The sequence below is a fragment of the Lissotriton vulgaris genome, chromosome 4_1 (assembly GCF_964263255.1).
Source record: "Lissotriton vulgaris chromosome 4_1, aLisVul1.2, whole genome shotgun sequence".
Classification (NCBI taxonomy): Eukaryota; Metazoa; Chordata; class Amphibia; order Caudata; family Salamandridae; genus Lissotriton; species Lissotriton vulgaris.
In genome coordinates, this window is record NC_141691.1 from 1,596,342,261 (window position 1) to 1,596,358,853 (window position 16,593).

General features: G+C 41.8%; 1 protein-coding gene across 2 annotated transcripts in view; it reads left to right on the forward strand.

Annotated features, from left to right (window-relative positions):
* PREX2 (phosphatidylinositol-3,4,5-trisphosphate dependent Rac exchange factor 2) overlaps positions 1 to 16,593 on the forward strand; it is a 1,248,069-nt gene that overhangs the window by 791,191 nt on the left and 440,285 nt on the right. For both annotated transcript variants that reach the window (XM_086965847.1, XM_086965848.1), the window contains exon 31: positions 15,723 to 15,764. In XM_086965847.1, the coding sequence (XP_086821973.1) occupies positions 15,723 to 15,764 (42 nt within the window). The remainder of the gene's footprint in view (positions 1 to 15,722; positions 15,765 to 16,593) is intronic.

The window sequence follows — 16,593 nt, forward strand, 5'->3', positions numbered from 1 at the left end:
CAGCTTCCAAAACGCCATGACCAACATCCCTGATTGGATGAGATCCAATTTCCTTAAGCTGAACACAGACAATATGGAGTTGCTGATCTTTGGAAGGAACACATCTCCATGGGATGACATTTGGTGGCCCACTGCACTCAGACCCTCACCTACGCCCACCAACCACGGCAACAACCTCGGCATCCTCCTGGACAGCAATCTCCAGCAATCAACCCAGTACCTCATCCTGCTTCCACGCCTGCCGCATGCTTTGTAAGATTTTCAGGTAGATCGCCATCAGCACCAGGAAGACAGTTACTTAAGCCATTTTTACCAGCTGACTGGACTACGGAAAACGCCACGACCACCACCCATCTCATCAAACGACTACAGATCATTCAGAACGCTGCAGCCAGACCCATGCTCGGCCTCCCCAAATGGGCCAGCATTACCATCCACCTCAGAAGTCTCCTCTGGCTCCCTGTCCAGAAGAAATGCCATTTCAAGCTGCTAACTCACAAAAAGGCCCTGTAACCCCCTGGACTCTCCTACGTCAACCCCCGCCTGGCCTTACAACAACCGACCAGACAGCTCCAATCCGCCTTTCTCGCCCTCGCCTCTCGCACCTAGCAGAGCTGCAGTGGAGGTTGTTCTTTCTCCTACCTCACCGCCAAGTCCTGGAATGACCTTCCACTCCACCTCCGAACCTCCCCTTCTCTTGCAAACTTCAGGAAGACACTTAAGACATGGCTCCTCTTTAAAGGTTATCCTTACCTCAGTGCCTGGATATACTCCAGGGTGATTAGCCGCACTATACAATAACCAATTGATGATTGATTGATGACAAATTGTGTCAGAATTGTAGCTCATTTGTGGAACCAAACTCAGTGTTCTCATTTTATTGATCATCTGTCCAAACTATAGGCCATGAATAGTGGCCACATTGCTTAGAAATCAGAATATCCTGCGTCAAATCACTTACCAGTGGAAAGGGAAGTGCTTTTGGGAGGAATACAGGGGCATATTATCAAGGGCTTTATCTCTGCTTTTTTGGCTTTAAAAGCCAAAAAAGTGAGATAAAATGATCTCCCTTTCAGCAACAGGCGGCGAACACGCAAATTCGCATGTTAGCACCCTTTTTCTCTACGCTTCCCCTTGCATCTCTAATGAGATGCAAAGGGGGCGTGCCAGAGAGTTAGCGCTGCTTTTTTTTACACCTGGTATTTTCCTGACTTAGCCATGATATCCTATGTGAGGTGGATATCATGGCTAAGTTTGTGAGCCCCTATCATCAAGCTAACGCCAAACTTCGAGAGATTATCGTTGGTTTTCCAGCGATAATCTCTCATTTGGCAGTTAGCGTGAGGATTTTTATCACTTCTGAGATAAAAGTTGCTAATAGCAAGTTATCTGAGCGATAATTTCCGGCGATGCTTAGCGATAAAAAAATCGTTGCAAAGCCTAGTTAGCGATAAATATCGCTACTCGTTGGTAATATGCCCCACAGTGTTCTTCTCTGAAGCCTTGCCCCTCAGCTCTCCTGTAAAGAGCACAACCTCCTTGAGAAAATTTACAAGTATTAATTAAAATAAAACCGTGTTGACAGTAGTACGGAGCCCCCTGATGAGGATTTACTGCTTTAGAAATATTGTTGATTAATTGATTGAAGATTAGAAGCACTATTGAAGGTATCACTAAAAGCTGTCATGCATCGCATAGCAGATATTGAAAAGCATGTGCCTGAGAAAGCCTAAGTTATTTAATGAGGTGCTCATTAGACTGAAAGACTACACACCTCTGCCTGATACAACTGCCAGCACAGAGTTTCCAAAAGAACACATATAATAGCATGGAACAGGGAAAAAGGCAAACCTGGACTTGCTGCCATAAATATTTGCGAAATGAACAGCTTTACCACAACCCATATCCTTTCAGTAAGAGTTCCTCTCCAAAGTTGTAAATTCCCTGGCGAGTGCCATCAACAGGTGCGGGAGTGCTTTTCGAGAGGATTGGCGTCGTTGTGAGGTGACTTGTAGGAAGCAGAGAACAAAACTGCTGTCAGCCATTTATGTTTTTCGCCTGCAAAAAGTGGGTGTGTGGGGGGCGGGGGAGGGGGGGGTGTGATTAGTGGGAAATACTGCTGCTGATTTTGGTACAAGGGGCCGAAATTGCAGCACTGCTGTAAAACCGACCCCATATACCAAAAACTGCCCAAAATCGGCCCCCACCCTTCCGGCCCACTGGGAAAAAGGCCGGTGCTTGCTACGGCCAGTCCAGTCCTGCCTGCTGTGGTCAAAGAAGCCTTGACGTCCTGCCAGAGGAACCTTGGAAGAACTCTGAATTTTTTCCTTCTGGAACCCAATTTCCAGAACTGGGAAAACCAACATTGGGTATACGCCTGATGAGGAGCATTGCAGTATTGCGTCTGTGTGTATCGAAGAAGAGGATGCTGGAGAAAGGCCTGAAGCAGAGGGCGCTTCTTGCCTGCCCATATGATTCTTTTTTTTTTTCAGTTTAATAAAGTTTTATTTTGTTTAAGAAAAAAGTACAGCATAATATAACAGCATAAGAAAAATCAGAACCAATATGAGAGAACAATGAGAGAGAGATGGAGAGGAAAAATGGTTCAGATAAAGTATGAAAAGGAAGAAAATGGAAGAAAGAAAGTAAGAGAAGAAAAGAAAAGAAAAGAAAAAAGAGGGGGAGAGAGAGAGAAGGAGGGAAGGTTAGGGAGGGGGATAAGAAGATAAGAAGGTAGAGAAAGGCAGCCAGGTAAGATCAGATTTAATTTTTAAAGTGACAGAAGAAGAAGAAGCAATTGCAATTCTATGCTCATCACATATAAAATTCCACCATGTATGCACAGACAGTTTAGTATTATCCTTCCAACATGACAAAATTACTTTGAAAGCAGTTGCAATGCAAAGATCAAATAATTTAGCATTATATGAATGTAAGTCTAAAACATCAGATAGGGAACCTAAAAAAACGTGCAGCGATGAGAATGGTTCAGAAAAGTGAAAAATACGCATGCAATAATCCCAAACTGAGCTCCAAAAAGCAAGAACAGAGGGGCAATCAAACAAGAGGTGTTTGAGTGTGCCAGGGTGAGAGGAACAGGACCAACAAAGGGGGGAGGAAGAAGAGGAGAATTTTGTTATGCTAACAGGGGTAATAAGAGCTCTATGGTATATAAAAAAAAGTGATTGAGTAATTCGAGCTGAAATCGAAGTCTTAAACAATTTACACCATAAGCGATCCCAAACATCAACAGATAACGAGAAAGATAAATCAGTTTCCCAAACAGTTTCAGTAATGGTTTTAGGTCTAAGACCAACATTATCTAATAACAGTTTATAAATTAGAGCAGCTTTGGGGATTTGTTGAGTAAACAAAGGATATAGAGGAGTGGAAGGAGTAAGGGAAGGAAGGAGATCAAAAGTAGGAAGGGTAGATAAATGAGATAAAATGGCAGAAGTAATAATGTCATATTCTTTGCGAAAATGGACAGGTAAATCAAACATGGTTTGCATTACAGAAAATGAAATAATGGAGGAATCAGAGAAAAATTGGTATACAAATATAATATCCTTTTCTTTCCAATACTTGAAATAAAAAGATTTACCCTTATACTTAAGATATTTGTTGTACCACACACTAGAGGAAAGAAAACATTGTAAGGGGGATGAATCTTTCGAGAATACAGTGTGCAGCAGAGTATGTGAGTATTTCAGTACAGGGTGGGTAGTCATGAATGAACAATTTGACATAAAAAGAGATTGTTGGAAAGTAAAATCTTTTAACAAGGACCGTTCCACTTCAATCCATCTGGGCAGAGGGGTATCATTGAAATTGAAAGCCAATGAGAAAGCTTGCTTTATTAAAAAGGCAGAGTGGTATGACTGAAAGTCAGGAAAGCGAACCCCACCTTCAGATTTCGGGCGTATAAGTTTATGTAAAGCAATACGAGGTCTTTTATTATTCCACAGAAATTTGGAGCAGATGGAGTTCAGCCGGTTGAAATATAATTTAGGGATTTTCACAGGAAGCATGGAAACAGTGTACAAAATATGTGGGGAAATCATCATTTTAATGGTGTCTAATCGACCCCACCATGAAAGGAAAAGGGGAGACCATGATTGAAGGAGTGATTGAATTTTTTGAGTAAGAGAGGTAAAGGTCAGTTTAAGTGTTTCACCTAAGGCAGAGGAGAACCAAATACCCAAGTATTTGATCTTGGAGGGACACCAGGCAAAATCAGTTGATGCAAACATATATTGGTAACAGGATGAATTTAGGGGTAGGACCTCCGTTTTGGAGAGATTAAGCTTATAGCCAAAAACAGAGGAGTATAAGCGGACTTCTTCTAAAAATGGGGGAAGGGAAGAAACAGGATTAGCCATGTAAACCAGGACGTCATCGGCATAGGCCGAAATTTTCGTCTCAATCGACGACAATTTGAACCCATTAATTAGGGGGTTAGAGCGGATTTTAATGAGGAAGGGTTCAAGGCAAAGAATAAATAGTAAAGGGGAAAGGGGGCAGCCTTGTCTCGTTCCTCTGGATAAGGGGAAAAATTTTGAGAATTGATTATTAACAAAAACACTGGCACGAGGAGCTGAATAAAGGAGTTTAACTAAAGAAATAAAAGAGGGACCAAAACCAAACCATTGTAATGATTTAAACATGAAATTCCAATTAATACGGTCAAACGCTTTCTCAGCATCCAGGGATAGGGCAGCTAGGGGGGCTTTAAATCGTTTACTGTGTGAAATAATATTGGCAAAAACACGGGCATTGTCAGCAGCAAGTCTACCTTTCACAAAACCAACTTGATCTGTGCTGATTAACAGAGGGATAAGGGATTCGAGGCGGGCAGCTAAAATTTTGGCAAAAATTTTACAATCGTAATTAATCAGGGAGATGGGGCGAAAGTTTTTACAAAGAGAATGGTCTTTGTCAGGCTTGGGGATTATGATTATTAGGGCATCCAAAAAGGAGCCAGAGGCTTTGGCATTAGTAATAAAGGAGTTGAAAAGTTGTAAAAGATGAGGGACAAAAATAGAGTGCATGGTGGAGTAAAATTCAATTGGGAGACCATCTGGGCCAGGGGCTTTCGATTTCTTTAGGGAGGTAATTGCCTTGAGAATTTCCTGAGGAGTAATTTCAGTTTCTAGTTGAAGGAATTCAGTAGGGAGAGATGGGGGAGGGGGTAGGTCTTTGAAAAAACGGGAGAGGTCATCATCACCAGGATGTGTATCATCAGTATACAGGAGTTTATAGTAGTTATGGAATACTTGTGCAATATCCTCATCAGAAGAAACTAGTGTGTTGGTTACTTCGTTGAGAATAGGGCCAATTGATTTTCGTTCAGATTTAATTTTGAGATAATTTGCTAGCATTTTTCCAGCTTTATTCTGACCCCCATGAAATTTAGATTTAATCTTCAAAGGGGTGTTACAGGCTTCAACTGTGGCAATTTGATTGAGGTCAGATTTGGCTTTGATAAGTTGGAGGAGAGCGTCAGGATTCTTGGAAGAAAAGTAAGAGTGTTCTAGGGTCTTGATGTTGGAGAGTTGGGCGGTATATTTAGCGCAGTTGAGTTTCTTTTTTTTAGATACATAAGAAATTGTGAAGCCTCGTAAGGCAGCTTTAAAGGCATCCCAATTATTCGAAACTGACGTGTCATGAGGTAAATTGAGGGAAAAGTATTCAGAGATAAAATCCTTAACTTTAGACATAAAAACAGAGTCGGAGAGGAGGAAAGTGTTAAATTTCCATCGATTAAAAGAGGAGGAGGTTTGGGTTAGGTCAAAAGTGGCATAAACAGGTGCATGATCCGACAAAAAAATAGAACCAATTTCGGACTTCTGAATCGCAGGGAGAAGGGATTTGCTGACTAGAATATAGTCAATTCTGGACCGGGTGTGGTGAACATTGGAGTAAAATGTATATTCGAGTGAGTTCGGATTGCATGTTTTCCACACATCGAAAAGGGGACGTGAGGCAATGGCTGATTGAAAGGATTTGTGTGTCTTATCAGGCTGGAATTTGGAGGAAGATAATCTATCTGAAAAGGGATCTAACCATTGGTTAAGGTCACCAGCTATGATAATGTTAGGGCAGTCAATGGAGGAGATGAGGATTTTGATGTCAGACCAAAATTTAGGATCTGGTCGGACAGGCCCATAAATATTCAGGAGCACCATAGTTTTGTTTTGTATAATCACTTTGGACATAACCCAGCGACCTTCATCATCCGCTTGAGAGGAGAGAATTTGAACATCCAAACCTTTACGAAATAGTATAGCAACACCACCTTTTTTATCAACATCAGGAGAAAATACAACTTGACCCACCCAAGCCCTCTTAAGTTTCAACGATTCAACATCTTACAATGAGTTTCTTGGAGAAAAGCAATCTGAGCATTTAACTTGGATAAATGGGACAGTACCTTTTGACGTTTAACAGGGTTGCCAAGACCACGAACATTCCACGTTACAAAATTACACATGATGGAAGGCAAGAGAGGAGGGTAACATCTGGGTCCAATACACTGCGGGTGAACAACTACAAGGAAAGACAGTGGAGACAAACATGTTAGAAATGAGAATCAAATACAAAATATGAACAAAGGCAAGGAAAATCGGGTAAATATAGAGAAACAGTAGACGAATGAGCAACTCAAGCATAAGGAAAAGAGAAGGGGAGCAATGAGAAGTACGGGAGGAAACAATAAGAAAGGAAGAGAGGTATACAAGAAAGAGAACGAAACATAAATGAACAGGGGGAAAACATGCATGGCCTGTGAAAAGAAGAAAAAGAGAAGAAAGAAAGAGAAGGAGAAAGATAACCAACAGATCAGGGCAAAGAAGCCAGATCTGAGAGAAAAGAGAATACCAAGACATTAGGAGCATGGAGACGCCGGCGAAGGCGCCAACCCCACAGAGCGAGGAAAACGCGGGAATATAGATAAGAGATAAACAAAAAGAAGAGAAGTCGTAGTAAAGAATTACAAGGAAGAGACCAGGACAAGGCCACAACAGTCGTCAAGACATAAGATAAGTGAATGCAGGAAATAGAAAAGAATTATTTTCAGTCATTGGTGTCCATAGTGGAAGCAGAAGCAGAGACAGTTTGGAGATACTCTCGAAGCTTCAGAGGATCATCAAATGTACGGGAACGACCGTTGTGAGTTATTTTGCAGAGACAAGGATGTAGGATTCCATATTGAATGTTCAAGTCCCTCATACGTGGTCGTAGATTGAGGAACTCCTTGCGACGTGCATTCGTAGCGTTTGATAAGTCCTGGGCAATAAAGATGGTATGGCCCGACCAAATGAGGCGACGTTTTAGTCTTGCAGCTTTAAGAACAGTCATCAATTCGGTGAATTCAAGAAAAAGCAGGATAATACCTCTAGGTTTGGTCGGGTTGGACGTGGGACGGCCCAGACGATGAGCACGCTGTATGTTTAGAGGAGTAGATTCTGGTTGGAGTTCCAAAAGTTCATAGAGGAATTTGCGGATGAAGGACACCATGTCGGCCCCCTCAAGGGACTCCGGAACACCATAAATACGGAGGTTGTTCCTCCTTTTACGATTTTCAAGGTCCTCTGTGTGTAGTTTCAACTGCTGAATCTCCTTTTCAAGAATAGGAATTTTAGTAGATACATCCTGGACGTCACTGATGCGTTGTTCTAGTTGCAGAACCTTGCCCTCCATGACAACCCATCTATCTTCTATCTGCTTGAGCTTCTCGTTAGTTGCCGACATAAAAGGTTGTAAGCCACGAACCTCTTCTAGGATGGAATCCAGCACAGGGTTCGGAGAGGTGCGAATTGGAGATGGAGGGTCATTCTTAGGGCGTTTCGGTTTGGTACCAGTGACAGACGATCTCGCATGACCCGCGTCCTGAGACATTATGCCAACAGAGGGGCACACTAGGAGGACCGCAGGGATGGAAGCCACACCGCAAGAACCAAAAAGTTGAGACCCTATATGTAGAGCTAGGAGAGGCACTGGAAGGAAGAGGTCATATATGAGGTAAAAAGGAGCAATGGAGAAGCAATACCTCAAACCCACAGGACATGCGTCGAAATTGAGTGAAAATCAATTCAATACGCAGGCAAAAAACCATCCAGTACTAGGGCAGGAGAGAAACAGCAAAGCGTCCATAATAAATGAGACCCAAGGGGATCAATTGATATTCCACAGATGATTGTAAGCAGATGAGAGGAAGGTATTGAGCATTGCGCAGGAAACACCACAAAATGGCCGCCGCTATGCAGTAGTAATGTAATCAGAAGCTAGGAAGAGAGTTGTGTCGCCAAAAGTCATGAAGCTAGAGGAGTAGCATGATGCGTGTTCCCTACAACATACCTTGTAATAATATGCCCATACGTTGCAGCAGGAGGACAACGGGCTGTTGAGGTGACAGAGATGAAAGAAAAACGGGACGCGAGCTCGGCGGCACAAAATGGCGGCCGCTCGCGTCCCGCAGCAGCTGAGGAAGGTGCAGCGGTAAAACTTGACGAAAGCGGCAATTAGAATGGCTGCTGCATCGCGCAACACACGGGGACCATGTTCCGCCGTGCGGGGATGCAAGTCGCTGGTCTCCGAATCCGGGGAAAGTATCGGGAAAACTACTGAGAGTCCCGCGTCGTCTCGGAGCTCACGGAGGCAGCGCCATCACTCGCCGGCACGTAAGCCACGCCCCCCCATATGATTCTTTTTAACTTAAAGATCTGCATCATTTTGGAGAGACCCCTGTATAAGAACCAGTGTAATCTAGGCCAGAGGTACTGAATAAGAATAAAAAATGCTGCACTGTATCCGTGGCTGTGCATAATAATGTGCTCGACAACAACATTTTACACATTATCTAAATGTACAAATACCCAAAATGTAACCAAAATAAATGTACAAAAAGGTACAGTATAGTTCGATGAGGCAATGGTTACTTAAAATCATACACATGAAAGCAGCAACATAAGTTTTACAATATATATGAAAAATAAATATTGAAAATGTTTAAAAGTCCGCGTTTGATCTTTGAATCGAGGCCTTCTGAAATAGTCTGGCTCCGTGCCCTCGCTCTGCTGCATCAACATATTCCAAGCTGCACTTCTGACGTAAGTTAAGCGTTTTAATACTTAGCATGCACCACTGACCTTTATTGGAAAATCAAAATCCTGTTCTGCTCTACAAATTCAATCTGTTTGGTGATAAGCCTGTTCTTGAGCAAACAGATTAAGGGCATTGTAAAAATCATGTCTGGCTCGTCAATTGCAAATGAGGATCAGCAACAGGTACACTTGAGCATTCACACAGGGACTCTGCCTTCAGTAAGGCCTGAATCTCTGCTCAGCCTTCTTAGGGACCTGAGCACCCATCATAGAGGAGCCCCCGCAGAACTCCTGGAAGAGGGAAGAGTATAGGGCACAAAAGGAGACCGAAAAAACAGATAAAATGATGGTGATTGGGATAAAATTAAAAGATGAATAGCTGATTACAATTCCTTCATTCTGATATATAAAATGAAACCGCTATACCTTGCCCTTCGGCCATAGCCTGCTGTGCACAGCCTTAACTGGGACTCAGAGCAGGTTCATCCAGAAGTCTTATGATAGCAACATAAACATTGCAAAAAAAACTGCCTGTGATTGAAAAAAGATTCTAATGTAAGCTAATGGTGTGACTCTTGGATGGTGATGATGTGCCCCAATCCTATTGTAAGTTAGCAAAGCCCGGGACATTGGATTAAAATCGGAGTACACAGAATGGGCACAAAACGCCCTGAAACACTGCCCATACCGGCCTCTATTTGGGTACATTTCAAACCCCAATTCAGTGCAGAGCAGGGGAGATATTTCCATCCTCAAGCAACGTTCGACAGAGAGACCCAAGTGTCACGAAATACAAGGAACGACGAACCAGAATTGAGAAAAATCACAAGAAAGATTTTCTAAAATTGCGTATCACAGTTCAGAACCACATGGGAGCATCACGATCTATGTGATACGCTTAGAGAAAGAGTTATTTCTCAATACACTTAGCTAGGGCTATAAAAGGCATTACTCAGTCAAGTGGTGACAATGCACCGAATGGGAATGATACTTAAGTCTCGCTCAAGAATTAAGATCTTATTATCTCACTATTGACTAAAACGCAAACCTCAGGCAAGTGTTCACCAAATACAGTCAGAGTGACAAAGGGTGCACAGCAGAAGTTGAAACACACTTTCGCTTACCTTGTCCCACAAGAAAATAACAGTTAAGACATTTATTTCATCACATTCTGCAAGGACAATTACGACTTCCTGAGAAAGCTGGAGCGTCGCAAAGTAATTCTTGCGGAAATGCCAGAAGGATGGGAGAGGGCTTCATATTATGTCACTGCGTGTTATCAAATAACGAAAGATACTTTAAAATGCACTATTTCTCAGGGAAGAGGCTCACAATAAAGAGTCTATAACATGGCTGCCATTATTGTGCCACCTTTGGCACCTCATACACTTACTTTGGCAGTAGAGGTCTGCCAAGGTCTCAAATCGAGTTCTTCGGCGGATATTCCTTCCTTAGCGTCCTTTCTCTGGGGCCTTGAGCCCGTCATCTGCAGCAGGCTGCACCAGATTATTATTACCCCTTTTTTATCTGACTTGGGTCGTGATGTTTGCAAAAAGGACATCAGTACAGGATTTGTCATAAGAGCAGAGCTCGATACATCGGATTTGAAAAACGACTAACCTTATACTTTGCTGCCTAAACTCATCAAACTTATGGGGAAACATCTTATTTGAACTGCCAGATACATATGTCACAACATCACTAGTGCAAATGATGAGACATCAGGTCTGGTATGATGCATCTGATGCACTTGGTCTGTTACCGTGGACTTTTCTGTGGTATACGACGTGGAAGCGCATTCGTTCCTCATCAGTTTTGGTAGCACCAGTGTATGGAGGTTTCTGCTCTTCAATGAAGGCTGCGCCCCGCTCTGTTCCTCAGACTTGAGGGTACCTTGCAGAGTTCTTTAATGCTGCTCCTGCTCTCCATTTTGTTTAACCTTTGTATCCAGTCCCTGGGAGGTTTAATCCAGTGCTTGGCTTTTAATACCCGATCTTATGTCTGATAACATGTAGCTCTTGCTCAGATTTGCCCACTAGTCAGGAAAATCTGCAGTGCTGTTGAAGAGTTGTTGGATGCCTTCAAACTGTCTGAAAGTAAACAGGGGAATAAAACTAAGAAAAAAACACAAGACACAAGGGATTGGGAGAGACAACACCTGCTGGTATTCTCACCTGTCCTCCGAAGCTAGCCTCTCTTCCTACTCATGTCGCCATCATTAAGAAGTTAGGCATCCTGGCCGCGTGGGTTTCTCCAACCTTAACATGCTGGAAAAAATCCTTTCCTTTATATCAACACCCACCATTACTCTATTGTTGGGGGTTATGTGTTGTTAAAATTGGTTTATTGATTTGTAATTATCTTGGCATTCCAGAGAAGTTTAGCTCAATATTTCAACCTCTTCAGTGCCTGCCAGTATGGCTTGTATACGGATACTACACAGATACGACAGGTCTCCCTGTCTCGTCACTCCTGAAGTGATTTTTGGTGAAGCAGAGTTCATATCTCTCTGCCTTGCGCATTTTGACTTCTACCAAACAGGCATTTTTTAATTTCTCTGAAGTGACCTCGTATGTGACTGTAGCTCTTTAGTGCCCTCCGTCTGTTAAAAGATCTTCTAGTGAGACCACATCTCTGGAATTCTCTCTATTTGATATCTCATGTTTTTGACAATTTTAGTGACTTTAAGCAGTCTCTCAATGTGAATGTGTTCTGCTAAATGGTCCGCTGTACTGTTCTCTCTCTGTGATTGCTACGTCCCCAACACAAGGAGGCCTTGATGTTGAACATTGTAGTGCTGAAGATATTTACTATGTTCTGTATATATACAGAATGTTATTAGTGCTTAAGACATTGTGTTCAATGGAACACTCAAGAGGTTCTGGTAGCTATCAGGGAAAACCAGTCCCTGCAACTCCCGTACCGACCTGGGTGTTGTTCCTGCTGTTGTGAGTCCATATCGTTTGGAATAAAGGAACCTTTATATCTGAACAACATATCTCGCCTCGTGGAATCATTGCGCTCCACCGAGCACTCTACAAACATGCTCTCAAATTCAATAAATAGGAGAATATTGTCCTGCGTGTCATATCAACAAATTGTTGTATTGTATTTTATCTAATGGCACAGAACTGAGTTGGCAACACCTGCCTCCAATTAATATGAGCCCATGACTTCTGGTGCTCGGTAATGGCACTTAATTTAATGCTTCAAAAACTGAAATACTCACGTGTGGCGATTGGAAAAATTACAACCCGCTTGCCGCATGGCCTGATGAACTGGGATCACTGCCTAAAGTATCGAAGGAAGTAAGAAACCTCGGAATGACCATGGACTCCAAGCTGTCGATGAATGTCCAAGTAAATAAACTAGCAAGATCAAGCTTTGCTACTATAAAAACACTGAGACGAATTTTCCCTCATTTGGGATTTCCACACAAGGTCCAAGCTACCATCTCCCTTGTTCTATCCAAACTCGATTACGCCAATAGCCTCTACCACGGATCACCTTTAGCGACCATGAAAAGACTACAACGGATTCAGAACTCGGGTGCCAGACTACTCTTGCATATCAAACCACAAGACCACATCTCCCCTGCCTTGAAAGCCCTGCATTGGTTACCGGTTGCCAGAAGGTCCACGTTCAAGCTGCTTTGTATTACCCACAAAGCAATACATGGAATAGGACCACTCTTCATCAGGAATAAAATCACCAAACACATTCAACAAAGGAACCTGCGCTCTAAAGGAGCATCTCGCCTCAAAATCCCACCATACAAGAAAAAAACAATGGGTGGCACATCCTTCTCTGTTCAAGCAGCCAAATTATGGAACTCTTTACCCCCCAACATAAGATCCACCGACAACCACCTTGTCTTCAGAAAACTACTCAAGATCTGGCTCTTCCCCACATAAGCACCATACGGAAATAGAAATTTACAGCATATCCCTCTGTATATAAGCATTTGTTTTCATAGATATGTACCTATCTTTGTGTATTACTTTATAAAACATGTAAAACAATCATGTTGTTAAGAGAAGAAAAAAAAAAAAATAATAATCATCATCATCAATAAATAAAAATCATTTTTGGTCTACATGTACATACTTCCATTGTACATCTATGTACCTTTCCATGTACTTGGATCTGTGTGTCTGTTACTTTTCTCATGAAAAAGCATATCCAATGCACTACCCTATCTTTCATCCTGTGCCTCTATCAATATATTTAATCTAAATATACTTACTTTTTTATGTATCTATATACTTTTAATGTACTTATGGATCTATATACTTATCTCTTTCTTCTAATTTTAGCATTTCCAATGCACTAGCCTATTTCTCAACCTATACCTCACTCAATATATCTTCTACCCCAACCTTCTGACTCCTCTCAAATTTCTTTCTACTACTCCTTCTAATGCAATACCCTATCTCTCATCCTATAGATCTATCAACATATCCTCTACATCCACTCTCTCATTTATCCCAAACCCCACACCACTACTATGATCGCCAAAATAACCTTTTCTAGACTCTCTCCTGCTCTACACCTCCTTGCATCATCTGACACCTCTTTTTACAAACTCTCCCCTCTGACCCCTTCCCTCCAAAACTCCTTTTTACTCATCCAAAAGCTTCTTCCTACTGCTTTTAAGACTTTAAAAAAAAAAATCCTTCACTCTTTTATCCCTCCACTATTCTTTTTCAATAAAAATTAACAGACTAACATGTTTCACTTCTCAAATTCCATATTCCATATTCAACTATACTAATATACTGCCCAAATAACTGAATAACATATCTACTACTCAAATTACTTCATATTTATACTATACTAATTTTCAACACTAACCCTTTATGGGTTCCGGAGTGGCGTGCTACTCGCCAGAAAAGCGCTTCAACGCCCATCAGGGGTAACAAGTGCTATATGAATGCAAATCTTTATTCCCCTTTTATCCATCCGCTATCCTTCTCACTCCAAGTAACAGACTAATATACACCACTGAAATTACCTCATATTTCACCATATTATTTCACCACTAATCCTCTATAGGCTCCCTGAATAGCATGCGTCAACAAGCGAGCGATAAATAAATACAAACCTTTGTCCTACTCTATCCTTCTGCTATCATTCCAAATCCAAATAACTGATTAACCTATCCACCACTTAAAATGTACTTGCATGTTTCACTATACTAATTCAACACTAATTTCTCTGTGGGTCCCGGAGTAGCGTGCTACTCGCCGAAAAAGCGCTTCGACGCCTCGTCAGGGGTAGTAAGCGCTATATAAATGCAATTACAATACAATACAATACAATACTTGTAGAGTGTGATGGTTAGGCGTTGTGTTGGCACTGTCATTGGCAGCGCTGGCAGGGACAAAGACTTGGAGGAAGCTGCAGTGGCCACATGTTTTTTTCCCAAATTATTCTCTTCCTGCCTCTCGTCAGTATCCTTATAATTCACAAGTAATGGAGCTTCAGGAGGGTACTGTACAAAATTCATGGTTTAGATGCTTCTGTGCTGATGGTATTGAAGTGTACTTCCAATGTTCACGTTAGAAGGAAACTACAGAAGGTACCTGTTATAACCTCAACCTCTTCCTTCTACCACATCTTTACCTTTATCTCCCAGCCTTCATGCCCTCCCCTTGCCCACCTAGCAATTGGTACTTCCCATTTAGAACCTTGGCATGAAGCTTGACTTGAAATGTTGGTGAAGGCTCCTGTCAGCGGCGTGCCTGGAGATGCGCTGATCATTATAGCGGGTCCTACCGATGCGTTTGACTCCTCGTTATTTCTTCCTCAACTGTATCCAATTCGTTTTTACTGCTCATTAAAATGATTTACCCTGCACAGGGGTGATTTAAGTTGGTAGATACCACTGGTATAGATTTAGAGTTGGGTGGGGCCAGGCTATCCTACAGTTTCAGGCAGGAGTCTGAAATCCCAAGAAAAATCCACCATCAAACTTTCCTCCATACACTATGAATATCAATACAATACAACACCATGTCAGCGGTGGGAAACTCTTCCAGTTGATACTTGTCTGGAGTTATTTCCTACAAATACTGCAGAATTTTCCATTACCACCCAACTCTAAATCAACTCTAAACTCCAAATTCTTCCACAATGGACAAATGTCTTGTGGATCAGTAAGACCATGTGACATCATAATTCCAAGACCACAGCTCCATCAAAGGTAAATTCTTTGACATTTCAGAAAAGCTCAGATTGTATTTAATTAAAAAATGTTAAGAAAATGATTAAAAGTAGGCTTTCAATATCATGTGGCCTTTTCCCGTTGTAGTTGAAGAATCATCAAAGTGAGTTTGAAAAAAGGCTGTTTAAATCTGCTTGGAGTGGCTTTGCGGATTAAACAGAGAGGCCGGATAAGCCTGCACCGCACCGGAAGAGAGTGGCTGTTTTTATGCTTGTATATTTCCATTGCCTCATATAAACAACAAAGGAGGAAACGCGTTCTTGGAGCTCACCTTATACTCTCATAATAACATCTGTTCACATACCGGACACACATCTCATGTCAGAAGGATGTTGTTGGTTTTCACGTAAAGCATGTGTAGCACCCATTTTTGTGTCTGTTTTCTCTTTCAGAGGTCAAGACCCGGATCCTCTTGGCCCTCCTGGAATATACAGGTAATGCTTAAGAGCAAGTGTTTGTTTTAGAAATGTTATGAATTCGTATTAACATTTATATTTATAATTATGAATATGCATTAAAAGTATACAACGAATATGTGATTTTCATGAATTTTCACTGAACTGTACACCAATGAATATATTAAGCAAATGAATAGTAAGGGCGATCAACAGGGATTAGTTGTGAAAGGTGTTGCAAAAGCAAATGGATACCAGCAGTCTAGATTAAGGAAATTATATTACTGACACAAGAAGGAATCTTATGTTTAGTAGAAGTAGCACTTTGTTTTGCAAGCAGTGTGAACATTTTCTTCACCTATGAACCATATTGCTGAAAACCTGGACGTAAACTGCGCTAAATGCTCACATTTTCAACCATACTGAACATGTATTGCTCCAATAAAAAGAAGGGCCTCATTATGTGTTTGGCGGTCTTACTGCCGTACTTCCGCAGTCCCAAGAAGACCAGCACGGCAGCAGTCTCCCACCTGCCGTATTACGATGTTCACACTAGCCCCGCAGCAGTGTTTCTGACGGCAGGGAATATTATGTTAATGCTGGTGTGTATATTTTGACTGCATTATACACATATGCATGAAATGTGCAAAAATATTTACTGCTAGTACTTTCCCATTGTTGGAGTCTGTACCATATGTGCCCAGTCAGTTAATGGGTAAATACTGCAAAATGATCTTAGTTAGATTTCTGCTCAAAATTTTTCGTTCTCTTCGGGGTCAAGATGCTGCTGTGAAGGGGGACCTAGAGGAAGGGATTCACGTGGGAGACTAAAAGGAAGAAAAGAAAATGGATGATTATGAACCCCAAT